The 20202-nt window shown below is 45.3% G+C and overlaps 1 protein-coding gene across 1 annotated transcript in view; it reads right to left on the reverse strand.

The window, feature by feature from the left end:
- Positions 1-8852: 8852 nt before the first annotated feature.
- pdzd2 (PDZ domain containing 2) overlaps positions 8853-20202 on the reverse strand; it is a 61736-nt gene continuing 50386 nt past the window's right edge. Inside the window, exons 16-24 of the mRNA XM_030780270.1 lie at positions 19643-19808; positions 18435-19321; positions 17281-17425; positions 11797-14680; positions 11314-11431; positions 10766-10867; positions 10080-10335; positions 9642-9776; positions 8853-9286 (exon numbers count right to left, since the gene is read on the reverse strand). Of these exons, the coding sequence (XP_030636130.1) occupies positions 9120-9286; positions 9642-9776; positions 10080-10335; positions 10766-10867; positions 11314-11431; positions 11797-14680; positions 17281-17425; positions 18435-19321; positions 19643-19808 (4860 nt within the window). The 3' untranslated portion in view covers positions 8853-9119. The remainder of the gene's footprint in view (positions 9287-9641; positions 9777-10079; positions 10336-10765; positions 10868-11313; positions 11432-11796; positions 14681-17280; positions 17426-18434; positions 19322-19642; positions 19809-20202) is intronic.

Here is a 20202-nt window from a genome sequence, read left to right on the forward strand (position 1 = left end):
AGAGAGAGAGAGAGAGGGAGAGAAGGAGAGACAGAGAGAGAGAGACAGAGTGAGAGAGAGAGAGAGAGAGAGAGAAAGAGACATAGAGAGAGACAGAGTGAGAGAGAGAGAGAGAGAGAGAGAGAGTGAGAGAGAGCGAGAGAGAGAGTGAGAGAGAGAGAGAGAGAGAGAGACAGAGTGGGAGAGAGAGAGAGACACAGAGAGAGAGACAGAGAGAGACAGAGTCAGAGACAGAGAGAGAGAGAGATCAGAGAAAAGAGAGTAAGAGAGACAGAAATGTGGGATGTGCTGATGACTGTTTGTTGAATCCACACCATTAATCCAAATTTCACATTAAAGTAGACAACACACACACACACACACACACACACATTTCAGTGTCGCTGTGAGAGGGTACAGAGAGCATGCTTGGCTGACTGGTGCAGGACGAGCAGTGAGATAATAAACAGTTTCCATTTAAAAGCTTGCTCTTCCTGCAGGTTTTTTTGTGGCTGATTGCAGCTGACTTCTCTTAACCACTGTTTCACAGTTCAGGGATTTTTTTTTATTCTCCGTTTTCTGTGAGTAAGTCATTCTCTCCAGCAAGTGATTCTGTTAAATTTATGTAACTCACATAATGTGTCTCTTTAATCTACACTAAACTGTAATCTTGTCTCCTCATTTCTGGCTTTGTGACTATAGCCCTATCATTCTGGCTTTATGACTATAACCATAATTATATGATTACCATGGGTCACAATGTTCATGAAGTTCCACAGATGATTAAAACTAGTCATCTCAAAATCCGTTTCTCAGACCGTGACCTCTGTTTCTGGGTGAAGGGGCAGGGCACTGAAGACTCAGAGATGCCTCTCCCGAAATAATTCCTCTCCTGTGTCAATATCAGTCATATAGGAGCTGTGTTGAGTTGTTTTAATCTAAGTGTGTAATCTCAGCTGTGCAGTGACTGAGAACGCTCATAACTACACATGGGACTGGATTATAAATTGATAAAAGGCAATCTGACCTTGCATAAAGCAAATAGTTATGAATCAGTATGATAGGTGGTCTGGTGATTTTGCCCTGGGCTGGGGTACCAAGATCTCATCTCATATTTCCACATAAAAACTCAACCCAGATTTTTCAAATATGACACAAACAGTACAAGTGTTTGTATTTGTGCCATATTCCATTAATCTTATCATATCCTGATTTTTCTTCACTTCCAATGTAAAAAAAATGAACTAAAATTAGCGGCCATTTTGTGTTTAGAACATTTTTTTCCTCACAGATCTCAGTACCTGATGTTCTGTGAATACTCAAAAGACTAATGAAAAGATCACAATCAAGTCTGCGTGGACACATGGTGAACCGTCAGGTTGCACATCGTGAAGAAACCCTGAGTCAATGACGCGATGAATAGTCGTCTGTGGTTTGTTCGGCTGACTCTTATGTGACTTACACTAGCAGAGACTAATTGGACCGCTCTGAGTCGGTTTGGTTTGGGACGTCCCTCACACATCCTCGGTGCAGTTTATCTCAGAGGAAGGGGGGCTGAGCTGGCAGATGTCCTGAGTGGACCTGAGACTGTCTCCTGGAAGAGAAAAATATCTATACATTACCCGTGGTCTCTATGGATGGATATATGTACATCGCATCCAGTTTCCCTCTCTCAACCCATTCATCCACCTCTCTCTCTCTCTCTCTCTCTCTCTCCCTCTCTCTCTCTCTCTCTCTCTCTCTCTCTCTCTCTCCCTCCCCTGTCTCCTTCTCTCTCTGCTCACAGGCCTGAAAATGAGAGCAGTTTCACATGTTTTAGGATGATGGTGATGCAGTAAAACACAGCCTGCTGTCTCCAACACAGCCCATCAAAGATCAGTTCCCAGTTTGTTTATGTCATTCAAATCCCAGTTTACTAGTTTAACTAGTTTAACTCGTCCAGTCCAAAGTAAGATGTCAGATAATCATATTACACATACATGCATGTCAACTCCTACCAGATGACTTTAAAAAAAAAAAAAACTTGCTGTGATCTCATTGTTGATTTTGTTCACAAATCCAGCCATTTTCCATTCTGTCCTGTCTTTGGCAGGTTACTGATGGTGGAAAAAGGTTTATTTTGTCTGTGGTCATGAGGCAGGCGTGGTGTTCTGTTGTTCAGCATTTGTTTTGTGAATTGTGCACAGGGCAGTGTCTAGAATGATCTGGGACCTCTTTATATGTCATTCAAAAGCTGCCAGGGGCCTGATAGGCTGTGGAGTCATGTCAAACTGACCAATGGCAGAAGAGTTTGGATCTCTCTACATCACATCTCCTATCAGAAGGACATGATGTCTTTTTAGAGTGTTTATATATGGTTGAATGATTGATACATATGGTTGATTCATTATCACTGAATTTATTACAGACGGGAGAGGCAGTCCAGTGACTGGTGCCAGGCAAGCTGTAGAAGGTTTAGAAAAACAGTGAATGTCTGACCACAGAATCCAGCCCACAGAAACCAGTATAACACCATGACAGCTAACCACAGAATCCAGCCCACAGAAACCAGTATAACACCATGACAGCTGATGACCTCTTTATTAGTATCATTCTGGTGAGCCCATATTCATAACTAATTTTTAACCAATTACAATTATAATGATTCGCATCATTTCTGATCCATTTTTATTGTTTATTAACTAAATAATGCTCTTATAAACGTTATTATGAAATGTTTATTGACAGTGACAGTAAGAGAAGGAGGTAGATTAGTGGTTATGATAACAGGAATAATAGTAGTGATGTTAGAAATATTAGTAGTACCAGTAACAATAGAAATAATGTTGAAAAAATTATATTACACACAATTAGAGCAGTGTATTCTCTCTCTCTCTCTCTCTCACACACACCCACACACACACACACAATGCCTTTTATTTCAGTACGGTCAGGTCAGACTCAGCAAGTGGGAAAATCATGACTAATGCAGTTTGAGGAAAAAAAAACCCCAAGAATGAAGTGAAGTATAAAGAGAGGCAAAGGTGGTTCCCATTTTAAAAGAGGAAGAGAAAGCGAATGCTGAAATTCAGCCCTCAGTCACACTCCACAGGTCAGATTACTTCAAAGAGCCAATTAGACACACAACAGAAAAATTATATAAAAAAAAAAAAGAAAAAAGACCCACATTGTGAATTACCGAGGAGAACCTGAACAATGACGCCCTGCCTAAATGGCCTCTATTCAAAGTGTGTGTGTGTGTGTGTGTGTGTGTGTGTGTGTGTGTGTGTGTGAGTGTGTGTGTGTGTGTGTGTGTGTGTGTGTGAGTGTGTGTGTGTGTGAGTGTGTGTGTGTGTGTGTGTGTGTGTGTGAGTGTGTGTGTGTGAGTGTGTGTGTGTGAGTGTGTGTGTGTGTGAGTGTGTGTGTGTGTGTGTGAGTGTGTGTGTGTGTGTGTGAGTGTGTGTGTGTGTGTGTGAGTGTGTGTGTGTGAATGTAGCTGGGTGTAGTCAATTTAATATTCGGCAGATTGTTGGTGGCAGAAAAAGACAGAGGTTTTTATTTAGATGTGCGATGTCACGTGAAACGGAGTCCCCCCCCCCCCCAGTCACTCTGTGTTATGTCCAGGAACCGTCCGTATCAGTTACGACACGGCTAATGTCACGGTGAGAATGAACTGAAGGCTGCAGAGTCCGTATGATAAATATGATCACCATGTTTTTATCATCACGATGTTTTTATTTCATCTTTTCTTCTTTCCTTCGCCCTGTACATTCCTCCAGACTCACGCTGAGCAGATGACACACACCTGCTTCATAAGAGCGTAAGAGTTCTGTTTTTACTCACTGTCTGGTTTATTCCAGTGGGTTCCTGTGAACAGGCCTCTGTTTCTCAGTGTGTTTGTCTGAGTGTGTGTGTGTGTGTGTGTGTGTATGTGTGTGTGTGTCCCTTCCTAAACCACTGTGTGCTAATGATGTCATATAAAAAAACAAATCAAGCGGCATAGAATCTCTTTGAAAGAGTCTTTATCTGACTCTGACTCTTATCTGACTCCATCTTTGTGGTTGAAAACAGTACCAAATTTGTAAAGCCTCACTGGTTCATCTCTCTCTCTCTCTCTCTCTCTCTCTCTCTGTGAAAAACAGCGATGTTGGCCGAGTGACGTGACAGACTCCCATCCCGGAAATGTGAGAGGGTAAAAACTGGTGAGTTGTGAATGTAAAATCTCACCTGTCTTTCACTTCCCTTGCATCCATAATTAGACACTCCAGAGGCCTGCTCAGAGAGATTATTCTCACGGAACAGATGCATATGAGAAACAGGCATCATTTTACCAAACTCTCAGTGTTAATGTTAGTCAGAGATATAATTCTGTGTCGACTGAGTGGAAAACCGGGTTTTTCGCTCTGCACACTGAAATATCCAGGGGAAAACGATACCAGTGAACACACACTCCATGTTACCTGGTATTGGAGAATGTGTGTCTGCATGTGAATGCTCTAATTCTAGTGAAGCAGGGGTCTCTCTGAGCTCCTCTTGACTTCTGCTGTGGTATATAATCAAACCTGTCAGTGTGACTCACTGGGAACCTGGAGTCAAACATGGAACCTTCAGTGTGACATCACCTGCTCCCAGAGTGCGAACTATACACTGACAATCGGGGGGTCAACTTTTTTCCAGGGCTGTATAGCATGGGATATATAAATGTTTCAACCCCCCTGAACTGTTGTTTTTTTTACCTCTTTTGGGGGGGGTCCAAGTCTTAATTAGGGGGGTTAGACCGCCCCATAATTCGAGCCATGCCTGCTCCTCTCTCTGTTTCATACGAGATGTTTTCCAACTGTTACGTTCAGGGAAATGAAAGAAGAACATAAGGAGGTAATGTGCATCTTTTATCACGAAAAAAACACCGTTAGATAGTCGAGTTTGTTTCAGTTGCTTCGTTAAAATACCGTTAGATAGTCGAGTTGCTTCAGTTGCTTCGTTAAAACAATTTGATTGACAGCTTGTCAATCAAACTCCGTTGTGACCTCAGTGATGACATGAGCATGTTAATGATCTGCCTGTTAAGATAATTACTGCACGGGCAGTGACAATGCAACTTTTATATGACAAAAAACAAACTCCGTATCTGAACAGTTGATTGATAATTATGTGCAATGCACTTCTACGGTTATTGCGCCTTTCCCATGTAGCTGTTCCATGGCTACACAGGTCCCACTGGCAGTGAGTGTTAACACATTGCCGTATATCTGTGCTTATTAAAAATTGCTTTGGTGATGTTTCAGTCTCACTCTGAATAAAGCACATACTCTCGTGCAGACATATTACCTTTCAGACCACCTCTCCTTTTGATGTATACTGTATCGGAGCGCCCGGCTTCGCCCAGCGATGACCTGCCGCACCGACTGCCTCTTTTCCATGTAATTAAGTCCATATAATTGAGTGGTAAACTCGTTCAGCCAAACAATGTAGAAACTCAATTTTCTTTAACGCTTCCCGTCATCCTGAAACAGAGTTGACATTTTCAAGCCGTGCGCACTGACTGGACCCCCCCTTTTCAGTCAAACTTTAATACTGTCATTAAGCCCGGACAGAACACATTACCCGGAGTGTAAACTCAAAACACACGGAACGCCAAAACATTACCCCGAATTCGCTGTCGTTCTCCGTGCGTGTGAGGCGCGAGTGGCGTTTGCCCTGAAGGACAGTGCGAGGTGAGTTCGCTGACAGTCGTCCTTCGAAAGGCCAGCGTAACCTTTAGCTCATGGGAAAATGATGGCGGGTGATTCATCTAGAAGCAGTAATTGGCAAAGGGGAAAAAAAACTAAAGGGCCAGGAAGTCTTCCTACTGTTCCCTTTTTCTGAAGAAGAACCGTCACACTTGGCTCATCATTTGACAATAATATCAAAGTCTCAAGCGCAGACTGCAGCTCCACTTCACCTGGAGTGGTCCATTCATCAGCCCGACACTCAGCCACGCGGCACAGAGCTGCGAAGTCAAAGACCGTCTCTGTGGGTGACATTACTACGGCTTCGCGCTGGGTTCCCACAGTGAAAACAGATGTAATATAACTTACATAACGTATGGACAGATAATTATCATATTACACATGAGATCCTAAATTCACTTATTTAACAAATCTTTAAATTCAGCCCCCATTCAGTCAGTTGCTAAAACAATAACAGCAAATAGGGGCTGTTTTTCCTCGTGTCATTAATATAAGCAGTTGTATCAGTTTACTATGGTTAAATATATTTATATAAAGATAGTGAGTCTGTTCCTTTCTGGGCTGTTTGGGGCAGTAAGTATTGCATTTTGTCATACTGTTTTTACATGACCAAAAACAACCAAACCATGAATGCTTAGACATAAATAAAGAGACTGACACATTTTAATGTCACATATTTTATACAAATTTCATCATGTTTGCCTTAGAGTATTCCCCCCTGATAAACCTGATAAGTCTTGACAGGTCTGTCTGTCTGGTTACTCTGTCAAGACAATGAAAACACACTATAATTCTACTACAAATCTGATGCCTAAAAATACACAAAGCCAAATGTACATAAAAAAATATTAAAAATCATAAACACCAAAATCATATAATCAAAGGATTTATCAAAATTCATCATCAAAGTTGGTTTGGTAAAATCGAGAAACACACAGAAGGCTTTCCAGGCTTGTCTATATGTGAATAAAAGACTGGAGTTCTTTAGTCTCTCCTGTCGATCTAAACTAAACTCATGGTTCTCAGATCCAGGTCTGGTGACCCACGGGACAACACGTTTTGGCTCTACCCCAGTACTGCCACACCCGGTTCACCTGACGTCCTGATCACTCACCAGACAGGTGGACTGGCTCTGGACATTAGCCTTAGTGGGCTCTGTGCTAGGACCCAGAACTGGAGCTGAGAAACTTTCAAATATTCATTTAAAATATCTTACATCTCGTCTCAGGATTGCATACACACGTTCTCTGTGACGTCCCTGCTCTGTGAGGGTGTGAAAGACAGTACCTTGTTTCTCTCAGTAAGAACCGGGAGAACTTACAGGGCCCCAAGTCTAAAAACCTCTGTCTGAATTCTGAATCACATTTCTGTTCACACCTGCTGCACTGGTTTATGAAAGCGGATTGGGATTACGGAGTCGTCTACTGCGTATCAAACCTGCATAGTGCGAGACACATGACATAACTCTTATTTACATACACTGTCCAAAAAACATCTGTCTATTCAATCCTAATAAGGCTCATTCCTCCAGGGAAAACAGTAACGATTAGTCTGCGACCGAAAGACGATTTACTCCGAAATTTAGTTTCTATTTAAATCAGCTTATTAAAGTATGCTGTGGGGTGCAGACATCGCATCATACTACAAAAAACAAACAAAAAACAGGGGAAAAAACAACAATAATACAGAAGCCTGTACAAATAAGAGACGTGAAGAGGGAGTATTCTCTGTGTGACTTTAGGAGGACTTTGTGGTTACTGATAACCGGATGTTCAATGGTTTGCTCAGTTGTGCACCTGCTCGGCAGAGACATGTGACTATCGCTTGGCATCTGACCTCCTCTTTCCACACGCCAGTGGTCTAAACAGTGCCACACTGGCCTAGTTCTGTTCTTAACTGGGTAAAATGTCCCCAGCCACTTTTAAAGAGATAACTCCTGCTCTTTTTCATTTTCACTTTTTCCATCATCACGTTCTTAACTTAAGCAGCTTCTTACCGACAAAATTTTGATTCTAACAGAAATGCTAGAACAGCTTTGGCTAGTTTAAGCCTCAATCTCGTACCCTCCCACCGTGTCTGGCTGAGAACACTTCCCCTTGACTGGTGAAAAGACAGAATACGGTTTAAGGTTAGCGTGGGCGAAAATCTCCATTTCATAAACCTCCTCGTCTGAGGAAACGAAACCTTGTGATAAGTCTAACCCAGGACCTGTGTAACAGTAATGGTCTCTGCCTGGTCCTTTAGATAACACTCCTGCATATACTGCCTAATCAAAATAAATAAGAAAACATGACCAACACTCTGCCTGTCCCGACAGGTGTCTGAGACACACACGCTCACAGTACCATCCCTCTGGAACCCTGCTCTGAGCCCATTACACCCAGTACAATTACAATGTCTCTTCCAGATGAAGAACCAGTAGCCCTGCTGTGTTTCCGAGATTAACACTGTTACGGTAGTGTCATGTCTGCAGTGACTGCAATATTTACGCAGCTAAAATTCAAGTACTATACCAGCACAGTATGGACGCGGCGTCAGTATCGCGCAAAACACCAGTATCGCGCAAAACGCCAGTATCGCGCAAAACGTCTTCGCTCACAGATGACCTCTACTCTCTGATTGGCCTTGACAGAACCCCACGAGTCTCAGATGGAAATGAAAGAAGATTTTATGCATCATAAACGTATCAAGCTACATACGAGGCCAAGACTTTAGTTTAAAATTACTGTCTGGTTTTGGGTCACTTGAGCCAAATCCTGAGTAACAGCACTAACATAAACGATGGCCTTCTGTCTGAGAAGAAGAAACAATAGAACAATATTTCAGGGAAAATGTCAGAAAAGAGAGTTCTGAGCAAGCTGTGTTTCACATGCTGAGTGTGTGTTGGTCTTAGACTCCAGTCATCCCAGTCACCCCAGCATGACACCAGCCACACGCTAGCACAACCCACCGCCAGGACAGGACTTTTAACTAGATGCTGAGCCAAACAAATATTAAATAAAATTTCACACAAACCATAAGGATGTTATAAATTCAATGCTTCAATTCAAGCAACCAATAAAAAGCAAAACTTTCGTATCGCTTGGCCCAAGTAAATTTTCATACCAAAAGGCAGATATAAAAATATATATATATCTATCCATCCTATATCTACACAGAGGGGTTTTCAAGTGTCAGCATGTGTCTGTGTTTGACTTTTGCTACAAATAGAAAGTCACACCTTTTACACCCACATTTTAAAACCGAAAACAACGATGCCACAGTCCACAGGAAACCAAACATCATCAGCACCATCAGCGCTGGGGGAAAGAAAGTCACAAAAAGTCCCCATATCTACCATGACAGGTAGTCCTCTTATCCTCATTTTGGCACTGTGAACGCACTCACACACACACACTCCCACACACACACACACACACACACATCCAGTTGTCATACTGAAGTCCGTGGTTTTCTGATGACCAGTTGAACAGGCCCGTCTGACACCGCTTTAATGATGTTCCAGGCGTCATAGTGCATAAGGCCCTGCAATGACCTTCCGTTTATGGCCAGAACCTCGTCGCCCACGTCAATCACCCTGGACAGCTCAGCAGCGCCCCCTGTAGGGACAAGCCAGGAACAGTCAGTCCGGCTGAATCGTCACAGAACTCTCTGGCTCAGACCAAACTCAGGATGGTTCTCACACTTTCTCTACCTCAGTTTTATAAGTCAGTTTTAAAAGCCTCATCAAGTTTGTTTGAAACGCACTAATGTGCAATTTGAAGTGATTTTGAGTATGTTTCAAACTGTGCTTGAGAAAAGCTCATTTGAACGCAGATAACTGGTTCCCTCTGATCTTCCATCCTCGGGCTGATGTCAATGCTGACATCACAGGCTGTAAACCCCATGACCCCTCTCACTGTCTCCCTCTAGAGGACCACTACCATCTAAACCCTGTAAAGGAAACAGGAGTACCTTTGAAAATACGCTTGATATTGAGCGGCCTGTCTCCGTGGGCGGAGGCTTTTCCTCCGTCTAGGCTGAAGCCCAGGCCTGCTGCTGTCTTCTGAAGCTCCACACTCAGCGCTCCGTCCGGACCCACCTCCACAACTACGGCACAGACACACAGTCGGCATCAGATTTCTGCAAAACACGTCTCTCCGGGCCAACAAAGCTCAGTTTAGGCATTAGACATTGGCACTGTTTTAACTACGACATTCAACCTTCACCACTGACTTTGTCTGTGCTCAGTGTTACATAACTCAAGACACTTTCTGCAATAAATGGATAAACATGTATTCTGGTCCCACACTACATCAAAAAGGTGTTTGTTTATTCATTTCTCTGTTACAGTGGTAAACCAGTGAACAGTAGAGTTCTGCAGTTCACAGTGGGCGTGTAAGAGTGCTGTACCGGCTCCAGTCTCTTGGCTGTGATCCCTGTAGGGCAGAGAGGGACTGAAATCCTGCCTGGAGGAAACCGGCTCGGAGTCTTTGCTTTTCTGAATGACCACCACGGCTTGTCTGGACAGTCTGGCCTGGTGCAGGCAGGACAACGCTTCACCATGTGTTGTTCCACTCAGACACGTCCCGTTTATGGAGAGTACACCATCTCCCCGCTGAATGGTACCTTCCAGTCCAGCCACCCCTTTGGTGAATACTCGGTGGACCTGTCCGGGACAAGCAGAGTGAGCGTGTGCGTGTGTGGGACTGCTCTGTTCATTTTGTCCTCTGGGCTGCTGTGAAAATGCTCTACTCAGAGGGTGTGCTTCCTAGTCCAACCACAGGGGGGAGATAGAAATAAATGTTCAACTTTGTGTCTTAAGGAGATCCAGCAGTCCTGGATAAAACACTAACATCACAGTCTTTTGGTGAGTCTCTCAAAACTGACTGAAAACAATGCTATAACAATGTAATGGCAGACAGCTTATGAATTACATGAAAACTAAATGCTGTTCATATCGTTAGCATACACGGAGCACAAAGACTTCGTTCTGCTAATTAACAAAGAGTTCATACAGAAACTGATAAAAATCTCTGCTGCACTAGCTAATTGATTAAAAAATCTGGAGTTGAGGAGAAAATGTATAGTAATCTTACTGTGATGGACTTCTGCTCCAGGTCCACTCCTCCAGCGATGCTGAAACCCAGCCCTGAACCTTCCTCTTTGGTTAAAACCACAAAGTAAATGTCCTCTTTAACCTGGAAATTAACATGTAAGGACAGATAGATGAATCAGCGTTTACCGTCATGAACACTTCATCAGTAAGGTAAACGAGAACAGGATAGTAGAACAGGTTAAATATAAAACCACGTCTACCAGCGCTGTAACATAAAAGCACAAGATAAAACATAGCAATCTGACACTCCTATCACAACTATCCCTGTTATGTTTCCAGACTCATCTGTGCTGCCTGTTTAAAAGGAACAAAACACATTTTCAGACACAGTAAACATAGGGAAGGTGCCATAGATATCAAAGTGTTGGCTCATCATCCTGGAGCGTTTGATCATAATGACAACGACAGCACCGTCAGAGATGAAAAGATGCTGGAGGCACTGGAGAATGTGTGACCATTATGCCAGCCCTTGAGAGCTGTGTAGCAGACAGTCACAGACGCGCCCGTCTGCCTGTGCGGGTACACTACCTCAGAGAGAGAGGCCGTCTTCTCTACCAAGGCTTTCGCGTCCACTTTGGATGTGAGGGAACTGAGAACGTCCTGTACTTTGTTCTGGGCTGTGGCGGACGTCTCCAGCTCTCTTAAACTGCGGCGACAACAAAAAGCATCGTCAGCAGTTAGTCTTTCTTCTGATTCGTACAAACACTGGAGCAAAATCACATCCAGTTACGGCACAGTTACTGAAATAGATCCGTCTGACATGAACGTAACTACAGTGAAACACTAGTGTAATTACACATTACCATATGAAGATGTTCTTGCTTTAAGTGTAACCTAAAAGTGAATGTCAGGTGAATGCAGAGAGCACACAGGCAGTTCTGTGACAGTACTCATATTACATACATATTACACACATACATACCCAAAGCAGAACATCTACTCAACGCTAACCCTTATTAATTATTCTAACCTCTGTGATATTGTTTAAGGACTGGAGACTCTGATAATTACCAGATGGACCAGTTTGAAAAGCCAGTGGTATTCTCATGAGGATGGTCCTCTCCTGTCACAGACCTGGGCACTCCAGAGTCAACCCTGTTGACCCTGGTCACCGCTGTGGCCCGTGAGTTATCTAACGAAGTGTCCGGAGTCCTCCGCGGCCGGACTTCCAGCTCCGTCTTGAACGTGACGTTGTCTGGATCACTGGAAAAGTCCTCAGTGCACAGCTTATCCAGCTCCGGCATGCTCAAGGCCCTGAGTTCCCTCAGTCGGGTCCGCGACACGCCTCCGTGAGCTCGGGAATGCCTGGCACGTAGAACCGGAGGCGTCTGTGGCGTGGGATCCACCCGCGGCACGACAACACCCTCGCTTGTCGTCTTCTTCTCCAGCAGTGGCCCTAAGACGCCGTTAGAGGGCGCTGAGTTAGTGAGGGTTCCGTTCACGGGTTCTTTCGGCAGCTGAATAGATGACGATGGAGTCAAGTTCAGATTGTCCACACAGGAACTCAAGCTCCTTCTTAAGGAGCGTGAGTCACCAGACAGTGCGTAGGAGGAACCCATGTAACCCGAAAACCTTCTGTTCAGGGGCGGTTTGGAGCTGAGAGCGTAGGACTGGACATCTATACATCTGACCACTGGCCGCTCAAAGCTGGCCAAGTTCTCAAAGGACTTAATCCTCTGCTGCACGGAGAAAAGGTTGGAGCTGTGACAGCCGCTGGAGTCTGTGGAATAGCTCCTACGCTCCAGCGCTTTCAGGTACATCCTGGACCGACTGGTCTTGAGGCTATCAGTGGCCTCCGCAAAGTTAGAGCTCCTGAAAGCATTCTCTGATTGGCTGCTGCTTAAAATGCACTGCGTCTTGCTGACGGTCTCGGCCGGACTAAGCCCTCCATTGTTTTGATCTCGCCCACACACAGAGTTGGTGGACTCTGTGCCGAGAGAAAGTCTTGGACTGGTCTCTGCGTGCGCGACAGCATCTTTCAGCTCCGAAGACACCTTCGTGGGGGTCTGGTTTGAGTTAGAACCATTCACAGTTTCCTTGCGTGTCAGTACGGGTGTGGATGACGAGGAGGAGGGAGAGGATGATGACGAGAGCCGTACTTCAATGAAAGTTCTTTGTGTTGTGGTCTCTCGTTCCTTTTTTTTTGTCTGAGCCAGCTGTTGCCCCTGGGAGGGGCACTGATCGCCCTTTTCACTATCAGTGGAATTAGACTTTATCAAACTAGATACACTAGCAGGGCTTTTCTCTTGACTTCGGTCGCTTGACTTACTAAGTCCCACGCACGTTTTCTCTTGATTTCGGGTTGTTTTTGGACTACCCGACGGGGTTGTCTTTTTGGCCTGGAGTTTGGGGGACTGAACGGGAGAGCTGGAAGGTTTTTTCAGAACAGGACTTTCAGCTCTGGGAGATCTTGTGACTGTCTGGTCCTGCGTTCTGCATTTGCTCTTAATGGTTAGACCTTTCAGTTTGGAGCTCGCAGTCATTTTTTTGTCGTTAACCTTAAGCCTGCTGTTCAGCGGAGGGGAGGCAGGACTGTCACTCACAGACTTGGCTGCTGGTGTTCTGGGTGCGTGTGCAGTCAAGTTATTCTGGGTCGGAGATAGAGGTGAAGAGGAGTCCAGGCCAGTCTGAAGTTTCTCTTTGTCCTTGTCTCTTGTAGTCACTGTGGTGGATACTCTTGTGTGGCATTTGTTACTGCTCTGATTTGAAGGATTTGGTTCCACTACAGTTGAGTTAGTCGAGCTAAGCGGCGTTTCCTCGTTATTAGACTTCACCGAAGCCACTGATGCGCTGGAAAACAACTTTGCTGTCCTCTCTTGACTCCTAGGGGTGACATGGCGGTTAGATGGCGCCACGGGGGGGCTGGCGACACTTGATGGTGTCTGGTTGGTTTTGACAGGTGCCAAAACCTTTTCACATGCCTCACTGGCCCCACAGTCCGAGGACCCTGCGCCAGGGGAAGGCGAAACATCTCTCTGGGACGCACACGTAATGTCCTCTTTTGCAGGGACTTGTTTAGCATCTCCATTTAAACTGGAGTTGTCTGAGGACCGGGAAGACGACGGGTCCTGGAAAACGGAGAGAGGAGCAGGCTGGGCGGTAACATTGGCTCGGTCTTTGTCCTGTGAGGCGGGCGGAGAGGGGTTTTGCGGCACATCAAAGGGCCGAGCCTGTTTAGCATTCAGGCTGTCTGCGGCATTGTGCGGAGAGGAGGGAGGGCCATCCTTTAATGGCAATGACTGCGTCTGGCTCACAGTGCTGTAACAAATCTCGACCTCTTCCTCTTCAGAGTCTGTCACCTGAGGATCAGCGTCCTGTAACCGCGCTGTCTCCGCTTTGACAACAGTGTCCGCAGCAGAGTCGCTTTCGCTGTCACTGTTGTCCACCATGTGGTACATCTGAGTGCCTCCTTTCTCCTCACAGTCTTTCTCAGGGAGGGAGGTGTCATCATTTGTCAGATGACTGTAGTTTCTAGAGTAACTGTTTAAAAATGTCTTTCCAACAGACAAAAGGCAACCTTTGTTTTCTGAATCTAAGGCAGAGAAATCCAGCAGCCCCGATGCCGGGGCTGGACTCTCTTTTTCCTGTAATTTGCCTCTCTCCGGGCCACCTGCAGCCGCGTCGATAATGGGCGAAACCGTCTGAGGTTTGGGGTTCGCACTGCGTTCCTCAGAGCTCAGTTCGGTTATGACATCATCGATGTTGGTGACAGGCACCTCGCTGCTGTGGTTCGTTGCTTGCTGTTTTGAATTAGCATCCGAAGGGGCGGTTTCTCGTTCCGTACTCTCTTTCCTGTCCGGGTCGTTACTCTCTTCCAATGGGGTTCTCGTAGCTTCCGCTTTGGAGGTGCTTTCACAGCTGGATGACATCATCAAACTGGAAAGCCGACCTACAGCTGCGGAGACGGAAAGCAGCGAGAAGAGTTTAAAATATTAAACCACATATAAATACTATGTCAGTCTCAATATACAGAATGTATAGCCAAGCACAATACTGAAATTCATCTGCAGAGTCCGTGCCCCATGCTTTAACACGCAGATGATGAAACAGTTCATCTCAACGGCATGAATAATGGTAAATCGATCGAACCCAAGAGCCCTAACAGAAACTGGGAGATGACAAGCGGGACATCTGGTTTTAATGAGTTTTCACTGAGATCAATTATGTTACTTTAATGTACCAATGAAGCTGCAGACAGGAGAGCGGGCTGACACATCGCCTCTGTTTTATAGATCAACATTCCTTTGGAGAGGCATTCCCTTATCCAGAAAATACCTTTGGACTCGCGTGTCGGATTACACCTTCCTGTAATACAAACCTGTGAGAAAGACTGTGAGGCTTATCCCACAGGTTCTTTACATGAATATACCTCAAAACCATAATTGTTTTCTGTTGTTCATCACTCAATAACTAATGTTGTGCTAGGCCTAATAAAAGACAGTGCAGTTGAATCAGGCTGAGGAATGGAATTTTTGACTACCGTCTCCGAAAAAAAAATGTTTTTCCCCCCTCTGAGAAGAAAAGTAATCCGACACCTAAGTATATGAACCGACTGGGAAACTCTGACAAATGAATTAATGAGAAACGATCTTTTCGTTTTTTCAGATGATGTCAAACCCTGGCAGGACCTGAGCGATTTTTCACATTTCCATAGAATTCCGTCACGGCTCACTGACTGACTGAGCTCCGGAAAAAGTCCTTGAAGACGGAGCTCAGACCTAAAGGGCAAGCTAAATGTGAAATACTCTTTCAGTGGAGTTTTTTCATAAGTTTTATGTCTATGCTTCATGTCAGTCTAGGCGTGATACAACTGTCATATCAATTAGGTCATCAAGACCTTTATGAGTCCAGGAAAACCAGACTTATGTGCTATGAGTAGAAAATCACACTGCACCTCTCCAAGAGAAGGATTTCTACATCCGTCTCTGACCTCTGTGTGTGACACTAATGCAGACACCTAATAAGATATAAAAAAATAACCTGTAATAAAGCACTGTTAAGTGCTTTATATATGTATAGTCTGCGATGGACTGGTGACCTGTCCAGGGTGTTTCCCCGCCTTCCGCCCAATGAACGCTGGGTTAGGCTCTAGCTCCTCCCCCTTAACCCTAAGTGGCTTAGATAATGAGCGAGTCAGTGTATGTATTGTCTGCAATGTACTGTATATGTATATGTATATTTACTGGGTAAAAACTCTCACTGCAAAAAAGGTGTCACTATTCAAACATAAGCATTAATGGCCACATGTATATGATGGACAGCATATGCATATCTAAACAGGAAATGACACACAAAGAACAGACACACCAATGCATAAGCTACTATTATTATTATTATTATTATTATTATTATTATTAATTTTTTATCATTTAAAGTCTCTGCAGGTATTGCTGTGAGGACTACTGAGCCTGTGTAAGTCACCTCTGTAAGTCACTAATTTTTACACAGCCATCACCAAAGACATGGTCCTAATGTCGGTGTTGAGACAACAGATAGTAATAGTTAGGGACAAAATAAACAACACATTCAATGTTAAGTCCTCACAGCAATGGCATGTAGTCTACAGTCTACGCAAGTCTACAGCGTTCTACTGCGTTCTACTGCGTTCTATAGCGTTCTACAGAATTCTACAGAGCGTGGTAATGCTACGTCTATAGGTCTATGGTTGCTATGGAAATGAATGAATCAATAGTCACCATTGAAACAAAGCCAGATGATTGCAGTTCCCTCTGGGGTGGACAGGGGAACTGCCAGTAAGGGAAAAACTGTTGTGCTCCTACGTTTTCAGGCAGCATGAAGGAAAAACAGACTAGACTCTTTAATACTGGTGCAGAATGCAGTGGTGATAGACTAGACCACTAACGTCTCTGAGGACAACGAGGGAGCAGTCATTAACAGTTGGTGTTAATATTGCGTGTTGAGGCAGGGAGCAGAGAGAAGTGTCGGGTTGAGTGATTTGGTGTGTGGTCTAGTGGAGCACCACGGCCTATTGGAAGGACGGCCAACACAGAGCGGTCTACTGGAGCTTGACTCTAACGCACTGCTTGGTTTGACTGCTACTCCTCTTCGATACCAAAACAAACTGGAAGTCTAGGGCCTGGCATTCTGCCAAAGATTGTGTTTCATTCAGGCATTTATTCCACATCTACTCAGTCACACTGGATTCTGCCAGTCAGACAGCCACTGAATGGAGTCACACGTGAGTGAGTAGAAACGGGGATTAAAAAACTGTCTCCATAAGAAAAAGGTTACTCTCCTCTAACCCTGAGGCCAGTGTGCAATCTAAAGCCACAATTCAGGAGAATTATGCTCTGAACTGACCGAATCACTTTTTTTTTTAATAGACACATTTATCATTTTTATTTGTAATTTAAGTGTCAGAGGGTATCCTCTGATGTTTGAACAGGTATGTAGAACAGAGAAGTCCATCACTGAAGCCATGGGAGTAGAGTACCACACAGGCTGTTCTAGAGAGACTGCAGCTGTTTGACTCACCTGACACTGGTTTCTTAATCTCTAAACTCAGGGTGATTGGCAGGCTGTGCATCAGGTCACATATCTCCTGGTAGGTGGAGGTACACACGGGGGTGTCGCCGATGGCAACTATCTCATCACCCACGCTCATCTTGCCCAAACCCTCCTGTGGGGTCACAGAAAGGTCACAGTGAAACAACAAAGCAAAGCTGATTGGCTCCAAGGCAAGGGGGAAGTTCCATATATGTAACTGTTACTTTTTCCCCCCTGTTTTTTTTTTTCATTTATGGATCATTTTCAGTTTTAGATATTTACATATCTATTTGATTTAGTTATTTGTATCAACACGTAAACATATTTGTTATGAGGAAACATAAAAACCTGTATCAAAAGACACAAGTTCACACATGTTATCTCAACCCTCATAAAGGATTAGTCATCGTAAAGCATATTTTTGGTCTTGAAAAGCACAAATTCACTGATCAACAGCACTGCAGTGCAATGTGAAAGGAAAGTGCTGAGAATACGCAATTACGAATAGTCAAGAATAGTCCCGACCTGATATTAGAAATATCAGAGACAAGTCAGAAATTTTCAGAAGTCCACACGTGAAAAAGCAGCTGTGGACAGACCCAAACGTGCGGTTCCCCTTTAAAAACAGGAACGCAGTTTAAAGGTATGAGAGGAATGTGAATCAGCAGCCATGGACCAGCCAGGGCTAAAATAACAACAACATTAAAATAATATCAATATTGAAACCGTGGGACGAAAGCCAGCAACACTGTGGTTTCCTTTTTAACTGTTGCTATGAGTGTAATCTACGACATCCAATCTGAAAAACACACATTTCTGTGCATTTTTCATAAATGCTCATAAATGGTGATAATGGTTTCCCCTCGTTCCTTGCATAGCAATCTCTGAAATGAATCTTTTTCTTTTCGCTGTGTGCTGGAAACCTCAGTTCGTCTGGCTGTTTTAATGTGGCAGGCACCACAGGGGAAGAGACTGTTCCACAATAATAAGACCTGAATGTACTACAGACTAAAAAAGAAATCTGCAACTCGGCTGTGTCGTCCAAGTCAAAAATAGTCTTTGAAAAAAAAAAAAAAAAGAAGACATTTTTTTAATCAGAACGCAGACCCACAAAACGTTGCCTTGACAGCACACGCACTTACCCTCTCCGCAGCTCCTCCCGGTCTCAGGCCGGTGATCAGAACCTTCAGGGGAGACGACTTGATCTCCAGGTCCAGACCAAACGACTCGGTCTCGCTGCGTCTGAGGACCACGGTCTCGATGGTGTAGATTCCGGCCAGTTCGCTGGGCTCCCCCTTCCTGCAGTGGTGCAGCGGGCGGCAGGGTGGGCGGGCCGAGACCTGGCTGCTCGGCGAGGGGGCCGGTACCGGCGCTGGTTCTTCGGCCTTGGTCCGGTGTGGCGGGTTGGGACTCACGATGTTCATCATGCTTTTGACGCGGGTAACGGCTTTGTGCTCCAGTTTGGGTGAGCGTTTGGACTCCAGCTGTCCTCCGTCTCGGTGGGGCTCCTTCCTCACACCCAGGCCGGCGCCGGTCACCGGTGCCACGCCGCCACCGTGGTCAAAGCAGCGAATGGGCATGAAGGGGGACTCGGCACCGGGCGGCCCGTGGCCCGGCCCGTCCTCAGACTCCAGCGAGCTGCCGTAGACGGGCGTGGCCGCGTCGCTGCCTGGCACGCGATGGCATTCGCTACCGTCCTGGCTCTCCTCATCCACCTCTAATGAAGATGTCGCCATGACAATCCCCGAGTCGTCCTCTTGGACTCGGCCGTTGTCGGGAACGCCGCGGAGCACGCGTCGGAACGGGCCGACGTTCCCGCTGCCGTCATCAGGGGAGTTCTCGTCATCGCTAGGCTCATCCTCGTAGCAGATGATGCGTCGCTGGCGGAGGAGGGGGCTTCGTACGGACGACGGACTGCTTCCCACGCTAGCCTGCCGCGGCATGTCATTTCTGCCCACAGAGCCAGACACTTTCCCGCACGCCTCTGGGTAGGCGGGGCTACTGTCCACACAGGGCCCATCCTTATAGGCTGCCACCACAGAAGGGGCGGGGAAAGAAATGAAGTGACTGTTAATTCAGTTAATTCATTTGATCTTTTCCATGGTCCTTTACAACACATCTGTATCAAAGTCTGTGGCTCTTTCTGCGTTCTGCGAGGTATTTAAAACATAACTCTGGGGTTTTACTCTGACCTGCTCACTTGCTGACTCACAAGCCCTGAATGTGTGGCTGTATGTTTCCCTCTGTGTGCATGTTTACAACAACCATTCGTTATCATGAAACACATAACCACATAAACAATAGAGTTTAGTTTAACAGAGAGGAGACAGGCGATATTTGGAGCTGTTACCATGGGAAGGGGTGCCTGGCTCGTCCAGTGAGGTGCTGAGGCTCCTGTTGTGAAGCATGTCGTCATCGCTGGATCCCATCGCCATGGTTTCCGACAGGGACGACTGACTCGGCACGTCATGGGAGAAGTACTGAGAAAGCTCCGCCTCCGAGCTCAGAGAACCCTGCTGTGGGCGGGAAACAACAAAAAAAAGGGTTGGTCCAAGGGAAGTGTTCCTGTCAGACCACCTCAGCGTGACACAATGGCTCCCAGAGAGAGAGACAGAGAGACAGACAGAGAGAGACAGAGAGAGGAACATTTAAGTGCCACTGATTAGCGAGTGGTATCACTGTGAAAAACATGTTGCCAGAATTTCCCAGAATGGAGATATTACGCAGCATCTTCAGACACAAAGAGTTTTAAGGCAGCCGCTTTTCTGCTCAAACCGTGTAGTGGAAAATTGACCGCGGTAGCTGAGGTTCATGTATAAAACATCCGAGGTTAACATATTCATATGGTGTCAAAGATGATCATAGAATGATTATGTCTGTGCGTGGCCGTGACGGCCTTCAGGAAGTAGT

Source organism: Chanos chanos, chromosome 1, assembly GCF_902362185.1.
Source record: "Chanos chanos chromosome 1, fChaCha1.1, whole genome shotgun sequence".
NCBI lineage: Eukaryota > Metazoa > Chordata > Actinopteri > Gonorynchiformes > Chanidae > Chanos > Chanos chanos.